The sequence below is a fragment of the Canis lupus genome, chromosome 7, assembly GCF_003254725.2.
Source record: "Canis lupus dingo isolate Sandy chromosome 7, ASM325472v2, whole genome shotgun sequence".
Taxonomy (NCBI): domain Eukaryota; kingdom Metazoa; phylum Chordata; class Mammalia; order Carnivora; family Canidae; genus Canis; species Canis lupus.
In genome coordinates, this window is record NC_064249.1 from 69,799,679 (window position 1) to 69,808,016 (window position 8,338).

The following is an 8,338-nucleotide window of genomic DNA, read 5'->3' on the forward strand; positions in this document are numbered from 1 at the left end:
GCGGCGGGGCGGGAGGGGGACGGGGCGGGCGGCTGGGGGCGGAGGCAGGACCTCCTGTACCTTCCCTCTCCGCCTCTCTCACTCTGACAGCGCCGAGGTACGCCGAGCAGGAGCGGGGAACAAAGGAGAGGGGAGGGGAGCGAGTTGGGCGAGGGAGAGCCCCCAGCCGGCTGCCCGAAGATCCCGGCCGGAGGACGCCCAAGTGTCACTTGAATCCCACCCGAGGAGCGGGCGCCTGGGATCCGAGCGCCTGGATTAGCAATAACGGCTGGAGCGCGTCCTACAAGTTACGGGAGAGTCGGCGGGGAAGGAGGACAATCGCGTGCCCCCTTCGGCCCCGCTCCTGGCCCCTCGAGACCCCAGCATCGCCTCGCGCTGGAAGGGGAGCTCCAGAATGAAGAGCAAGAAAGGTAAGCCTCCGTGGGCTGGGCCGGCCGTGGGCGCGGGTCCCGGGTCCCGGGGAAACGTGCTCGCCGGGCCCCGCCGGGCTTGGGGCGAGAGGGACTTGGGGGACTTTTCAGCCCCGGGGCTCTCGGGCAGGAACCGCGGCCGTTTCTCTTTGTTGGGGCTGCGTCTGCAATGGCAGTTGCCGTTTTCCTCCTAGACACAACACGAGGGGCTGTTGTGGGGAGACGGGCCTCTCCACGCTGCTGGCACGTTGTCAAGAAACACGCTCAGCGCCTTGTTTGTGCGCCTCCAAGTTTCATTGTCTCCGCCGACACCCCCACGCTCCGCGGGGCGGCCGCGTGGCTTCTAGCTGGTCCTCGCGGGCCGAGATGGGGGCCGGGGTCGGCGGGCGGGGGGAGACCCCCACCCCGATTCTCCGGGCCGGGACCCGGGGCGGCCGGGACTGCGGAGCGGAGGCGCCTTTGTCTGAAAGTTGGGCTCCTGGGCCCCCACTCCCTCCCCCGCAGCTGGGCCCGGGCACCCTCCTCACTGGGGATGGGGTGTTTTCACGATCGAAGGAATGCAGCTCGGGCCCCCACACCGCCCTGCGGCGTCGGTGGCCTTGCAAAGTTAAGACTTTTAGAAACTCCCAGCCTCTCAAAGTTTTCCCACGATGGATTTGGGGCGAGATGAAGAGTTAGGACGGAGGGCGAGCCGCTTACCGCGGCGTGGAGTCCGAACGAGTCCAAGTGTGACAAGCAGGCTTGGTTGTAAGTGCACAGAGCGAGCCTGTCATTGTTTCCACGAAGCGTCCTGGACGCGTTACAACTAAAACTTGCCGTCAGTCTGGTTTAAAAACAAAATACACAGAAAGGGAGAAACCGGCAACAAGAAACCCACCCCCACGAAAGGCCAAGAAAAAAAAAAAAAAAAGAAGTTAACTCCCTTTTGAAGTTAAACTTTTGAGCCCCTGGCTGGGAGGTACCCCGAACGTTCCGTGGCGAGCCAGAGTTGGCTTTTCTGTTGTGATTTATGTGGAGTGGTTCAAAACAGAAGTTAATCGCTCGGGGAAGGCAGCGCGGGGGCGGCGGGGGGGGGGGGGAGAGCTGCTGCGCATGCCCAGGAGCGTCCGGAGTTTTTGTAACTCCACATTCTTTCAGACTCCTCCAGCCCGTGCAGTTAGAAGCCCAATGTTGCTAGTGGGGCAGCCTTCTACCCGAGGGGGTCCCTTCGGCCACGTTTTTCCACCTTGGAGTTCTGTTCCCTTTCATTCTGGGCTGGTGGCTTCTCAGGCGGAGCTTCTCAGCCGGTGCCTCCCCAGCGAAAGTAAAATTAAAACGTCAAGAGCTGGGGCGCTCATCGGAGTTGGTGGGAGGGCTCCGAGAGCATGTTGAGGGCTTAGAGGCTCGGCTACGTAACGGGGCTGGGAAGGAACCGAGCGGGGAGCGCCTGCAAGGCCGTGTCCCCTCCGCCGGGGTCTGGATCCGTAGTGGAAGGCGGCCTCCCTCTCCTGGCGCTGCTGACGGCGTTCAGTTGGGGTTTTGTTTTTGCAGAGTGGTGCTTAGGAGCCGCAAGCAAAGCTGCGTTTCCGCCGGGGGCGGGCTCCCCCCCATTGTTTGGGCTGCGCCGGGCAAGGTGTTGATCAAGCCCGGCTGGTCTTCCCCCGCAGCCCCCGGGGGCGCTCCCCCGCTCTCTTCGTCTCCCCCCGCCCCCCGCCTCCAGCGCCCCCGGTCCTTCCCGGGAGCCCCCCCGGGGTGCCTCCCGCTCTCTCTCCATCCCCCCCCCCATCCCCCGCTCCCAGCCGGGGAACGAGGCTGGGACCCGCCGGCCGCGGGGTGGGGACATTCGGGGTCAGCGGCCCCGGGCGCGCGAGGTCCTGCTACCGAGCGCCGACTCCTGGAAACAATGAAAGGTGACGTGTAGGAAGGGAAACTTTGCGACTGGTTCAGAGCCTGTGCGGGGGAGCCGAGACTGCTGAGATTGCCCGGCTTCTTTCCCTTTTTAGGTTTTCCCGGCAAATACTATTGAGGGTGGGCAGACCCCCGAGATTCACGGCACCATTTCTCGTTTCTCCTTGTAATCTGAAACTCCCGAAGTCCTCGGGACGTGCAGCTGGAGGGGCGAGCTCAGCGCAAGAACAAAAGCTCTCCGGCCGTGCTCCCGCCCGGGCTCCTCCCGCCCGCCGTCCTCCCGCGGCCTGCCTCCCCGCCGCTTTCCTAAAACGACCTCGGAGGGGGCCCGCGTTGCGGGTCGGCTCAGCCCAGGAGCCGGGGAGAGCTCTGCCCAGCCTGGCTTGTGGAGTTGCACGGTTTGTCTGATAAGTCTGTGGAAATCTTTTCAAGTTTTCTTGCAAACAAAAGCACTCGGGGGCCCGGGATTTGGTAAGCGTGGTTTGTGATCGTAGTTGTCTGGCCTCGAGAAAGCGGAGGATATCAAAGAGATCCCACCCCACAAAGTGGCTTTAAGACCAGCAAAGAAGATTCAGGGAGGAAAATCCCCGACGTCTTCTTTGCTGCTAGTTTCTGACAATTTGCAATTCTTGCTTTCGACCTGCTCCACGGCCGGGTCCAGCCAAGTGCACCTTGGAGTTTGTGCCTGGGATGTTGACCACGGTTCCCGTGGCATCTCCGGAGATATTCTAATCAGGAGACTTGTTAGGCTACGTTTCCTTTCTCCTGATGGTCTACTTCAACTTTTCCTTCGATTATTCCTATTTCTAGATCCTTTTCTAGGCTCTTCTAAAAAGTCCCAACTTCACAGCCACGGCCTCTGGCCTTCCCTCGCCACCCCCAACCCCAGTTCCTATCAGGAAAAGATTGATTTTTAGAACCGTGGGATCCACAGGCCATCTTGTGGCTTTCTAAACATTTCCTTGTATGTGGATGGAGTAAAAGAGCCTTGTGATCCCCTCCCCCTCCCCCACCACCACCACTTTTTTTTTTTTTTTTCTTTTAAGTGTAAGCAGAGCAGGACCTTTGGAAACAAGTGGTAACCGGGAAACTTTTCAAAAGCTCTGTTACAATAGGAAATGAGTAACGTGGAAAAGTCTTTTTGTTTTTCCGAGCTGAGCCACAATCCGGAGGGAGAGTTTTAATGAAAACAGTCCTGACAGCAGCAAACGTGGTTTGCTGCAGTGAAATATCAGCTGGTGTGGCCAAGGAACTTCAAGTCTTAACTTCCTGTTACTTCAGCTTTTGTGCACATATTGGAAATATTTGTTAAGAGGTCCAGAAGCCTGGCATTCATTTATTTAAATGGACTGAGAACAGAGTGAAGTCGCACTGCACTTTGGTGTTGCTTAACTGAAACCGACTTTTGTGTGTGGCTAACCTATTTTGAGAGATCAGGCTTCTTGTCAAACTAAGCAGATCAAAGGGCAGGCTTCGGGGGTTTTTTTGTTTGTTTGTTTGTCTCAAACTCTTTGTTATTATCAACTTACAGTTGGGAATTCACTGTGCATGAGGAAATTTTCACACTTCTCTAGTTGAAAGAGGGGGAGGGGGATTCTAGCCTGGAGAAGAATGTCTGGGTTTTCAGGCGTTGAAGAGTTTAAACAAATTGCTGTATTCAAATTTGCCTTAGTCATTCAATTACTTGACACATTTTTAAAAGTTAGAGTTCTTTATTTATCAAAGTAAATGTAAAACAGGAACTCATTTATAATTTCTGAAGGCATTTTATTAATAGCTCTTTACTCAAATTTCCACAGAGGTTTTAAAAGTTTCTCATCTTTTCTATGGTGAAAGCACTTTCAGTTTTAAGTGCAGCCTCTTTTTATAAAGACTTTTTTTTTTTTTTTTTTTGTAAGCAGTTTAATGCAATCTTCGGGGAAGGGAATATCAAATACACAACGGTTAAAACTTAGGATTCTTGTGCGGTTTATTGATGGGTACTTGTTAAGCCTTGAGCTAAAGTGAATTTGCAAGATCATCCTACTCTTTTGTTAGAACTTGCTTTACTTTGTCTTTGGAAAGTTCTGCCTTTTCTGTGGACACTCCCTCCAGCACTGTCTGCCCCCTGCAGTCCAAAACTAAAAACGTGTTCCTAAGTAAAGTCAGGCTAAATTGAACTAACTCATCAACAAATCTTGGGATGAGGAGCTTTTTGAGTGTTAAAAATGTTTTAAAAGGTTGGATTGAAAAAAGAATTTTTAATGGATCAAGTGGTTTATTACTATGTAGAATATTCTGGGTTTTTTTTTCGAGGTAAGCCACTCTGAATTGCATCAACAAAGCTAAGAATGCATACCTTTCAGTTTCTTGTTATTTTAATTTTTCTTATAGAAATACTGGCATTTTCAAGCATGCCATAATTTGTAATTCATTTACAATTTAAAAATTCGAGATCGTTTTCAAAATAGAGAATATTTTTGTTTAGTCATTCAGGGTTGCCAGTTGTCCTTTTGAAAGGGGGGGAAGGGTTTATAGCATTTGTAATTTAAATGTTTTAAAGTTCAGAATTATATTTAAATGTTAAAAGGGCCTAGTCTGAATTTTTGTTGACCCTCAGTCTATTATATGTGATGTAGATATTCCCTATGGCTGTGAATTCTTAAAATTTCTGGTGGGATTAAAGTACTTACAGACAAAAGAGTTTCCTCTGCGGGTGCAAATTCAGTTTTCTTTGTCATGTAATAATTTAAGACTGAACTCTACTTCTTGGTATCTAGTATTCTAGGTTCTGATTAAACTGCCAGTTGAAATTTATAGATCAATTTAAAAATTTATTCAGTACCAGCATCTTTTGACCTCTGACTCAAGTACTAAGAGTAGAAAAATATTTTTGTGTAATGAAACTGAAAAAGCTTCAGTGGTTGTATTTAGTAAAAAATGACCAGTGTTGTCCATTAAAAGTAGGTGTCTAGTTTTGAATAAATGTATGAATGAAAAAAATGACCAAGGAGTTGGCAGGAAAATTTGACCTGTAGAATAGTGACTGGGTTTAGGGCACCTGAGTGGCTCAGTCGGTTAAGCGTCGGACTCTTGATCTCAGCTCTGGTCTTGATCTCAGGGTGGTGAGTTCTAACCTCTTGTAAGTGGGCCTCGACCCTACTTTAAAAGAAAAAGAATATTAACTGGGTTAAGTGTGGACTCTGCCCTTTTATTTCAAACCTTCAAGGGAAGAAGGAGGAAGAGTAGCATTTAAAATGTACATTAGGACACTTGGGTTGTCTTTCCTAAGCTAGCAATGACCTCAAAGAGAAGGTTGTTAGATATATTCCATCTGCTGTAGCACCTTTACTATTTCACATGTGACAGACGATTCACTTTGGGTACAGCTGTGTCTCTTCTGGTGCACTAGACTTTTCCGAGCATCACTCAAAAGGAATGTGAGAAGTTAAATTGTACAGGAAAGTGGGTATGAAAGGGCTTCTGACACTTGGTTGAGAATCTATAATGTGCTACTAGTCAGATTACCCTTGAGAATTTGACACGAGCTCTGATACTTAGAGAACTGTGGTCCTTCGCTTGGCTTTCAGTAGTTAGGACAATATGGTTACACACTGAATGGTCAGAAGAGATAAGCTTTGCGGTAGGTGCTCCCCTGATAAAAGTGGTTGACGGCCGGCCTTTGTCCTTTCCTAGGTGTCGTTGCAGCATCAGGCAGTGAGACAGAGGATGATGACAACATGGACATCCCCCTGGACCTCTCCTCCTCTGCTGGTGCAGGCAAGAGACGGCGAAGGGGCAACCTGCCCAAGGAATCTGTTCAGATTCTCCGCGATTGGCTGTATGAGCACCGATACAATGCCTATCCCTCAGAGCAAGAGAAAGCATTACTGTCCCAGCAAACACACCTGTCTACACTACAGGTAAAGGAAGAAGAACTTGAGGTGTATGCACGTGCGTTGTTTCCTTTGCTTCCCAAAGTCATTTTATTGCATTCCTGTAATAACAGATCATTAGATGCCTCCCCACTCAAAAAAAAAAAAAAGAATATTTTTCTCTTGTAAATTTTATAGTACTAAAAGTTAATAACTGGCTATTTAGAGAAACAGAAACACTTGACAGTCATCTGTCAAATAGCATTTCCTTTCAGGCCTAAGAGAGCCTTTTTTAATGCACCAAACATAAAGAGGAGGTTAAATCTTCCTCTATTGCCCAGGAAACTGGTTTGATATTTAAACAAGGACAGACTTCAGTGAGGTAATTCTTGTTATGTCTGTTGACACAGTCATTTGAACTGGGAAAAATCAGTAACTGGGAGGAGTGGCCCTATTCATCCAGGAAAAGTTTTCCTGTAGTTGATTAACTTGAATGCTGGGGCAGTAGGTAGTAGGTTAATACGGGAGCATTAAAGGGTAAACTCCCCTCCCTAAAATCATTTTCAGACATTTGAGAATTTTTATCCTTTTCTTCCTCCTGAAAAGGCTTAAGGATGATGAGCTAAAAAGGGGAATTTGTATTAGAAGAGTAGGAGGTTTATGGCAGGAAATAGCTCTTTCTTGGCTGAGCTCAAATACCTTGAAATAACTTTGGAAGTTCCGAGAAGCCTTTTCAAGCCTTCTTTAATGCAAAGAGAGAGATCAATTAGGCATCCCACGGTAGGTTCTCAGGACGTTTTTGCTGAGCGTTAAAACATTACCCATCTGATTTCAGGTCTGTAACTGGTTCATCAACGCGCGCCGCAGGCTCCTCCCAGACATGCTGAGAAAGGATGGCAAAGATCCAAATCAGTTCACAATTTCCCGCCGTGGGGCCAAGATTTCTGAAGCGAGCTCTGTGGAGTCAGCAATGGGCATCAAAAACTTCATACCAGCTCTAGAGGAGAGCCCATTTCATTCCTGTACAGCTGGACCAAACCCAGCCCTCGGGAGGCCACTGTCCCCGAAGCCGTCATCCCCAGGATCTATATTGGCTCGTCCATCAGTGATTTGTCATACCACTGTGACTGCATTGAAAGACATGCCTTTCTCTCTCTGCCAGCCAGTTGGTGTGGGACAAAACACAGATATACAGCAGATAGCAACCAGCAGCTTTACAGACACCTCCCTCATGTACCCAGAGGACACATGTAAATCCGGACCAAGTACAAATCCACAGAGTGGTCTTTTCAACACTCCTCCCCCTACTCCACCGGACCTCAACCAGGATTTTAGTGGATTTCAGCTTCTAGTAGATGTTGCACTCAAAAGGGCTGCAGAAATGGAGCTTCAGGCTAAACTAACAGCTTAACCCATTTTCAAGAAGAAAAGTTTTCACAAATGTTATGATTGCCGGGGTGATGGCAAGAAACAAACTGCATTATTTTATATATTTTTTTATTAATATTTGCACATGGGATTGCTAAAGTGAAGCTTCCTGTTACTGAGATGTCTTCAATGGAATACAGTCATTCCAAGAACTATAAACTCAAAGCTACTGTAGAAACAGAGGGTTTTCTTTTTTAAATGTTTCTTGGTAGATTATTCATAATGTGAGATGGTTCCCAAGATCATGTGATTTTTTTTTTTTCTCTCTCCCTTTCCCTTTTTTTTTTTTTTTTGTTGGTTTTTTTTTTCCAGACTGTGCAATACTTAGAGAACGTATAGCATCTTCTCATTCCCATGTGGAACAGGATGCCCACATACTGTCTAATAAATTTTCAATTTTTTCAAATAAGTATGAATCTAGTTGATTGATGCCTTTTTTTTCATGACATAATAAAGTATTTTCTTTAAAATTTACTGTAATGCAGAGTATTTTGTTGAGGGAGGCACTTCTTAAAAATGAGTAGGAATATAGCACTGAATGAGCAGGAAGTTGGGGGTAGGGTGGAGTGTGAGTTAGGGGGGTGTCACTAGCTCTTTGAAGAACCCGTGGACAACAAGCCAGTACGTATAAACAGGATGTGTGATATTTACTCTTGATAGGAGGCATAAGCAGGCCCTTAAATCTTAACTTAAAACTGCATGACAAATTGAAATGAATCATTCCATCAGTGTTTAGCTCTCATGTTACCCTTTAAAATA

General features: G+C 47.9%; 1 protein-coding gene across 1 annotated transcript; it reads left to right on the top strand.

The window, feature by feature from the left end:
- Positions 1 to 204: 204 nt before the first annotated feature.
- On the top strand, positions 205 to 8,053 carry TGIF1 (TGFB induced factor homeobox 1). The gene is made up of 3 exons (XM_035718631.2): positions 205 to 410; positions 5,973 to 6,199; positions 6,987 to 8,053. The coding sequence occupies exons 1-3, from the start codon at positions 395 to 397 to the stop codon at positions 7,560 to 7,562; spliced, it is 819 nt and encodes a 272-aa protein (XP_035574524.1). The 5' UTR covers positions 205 to 394; the 3' UTR covers positions 7,563 to 8,053.
- The last annotated feature ends 285 nt before the right edge of the window (positions 8,054 to 8,338 follow it).

Bases quoted from the DNA above. Each gene is read 5' to 3' on its own strand.
- TGIF1 (XM_035718631.2), top strand. The intron at 6,200-6,986 runs GTAAAGGAAGAA...ATCTGATTTCAG, and splicing joins CACACCTGTCTACACTACAG to GTCTGTAACTGGTTCATCAA.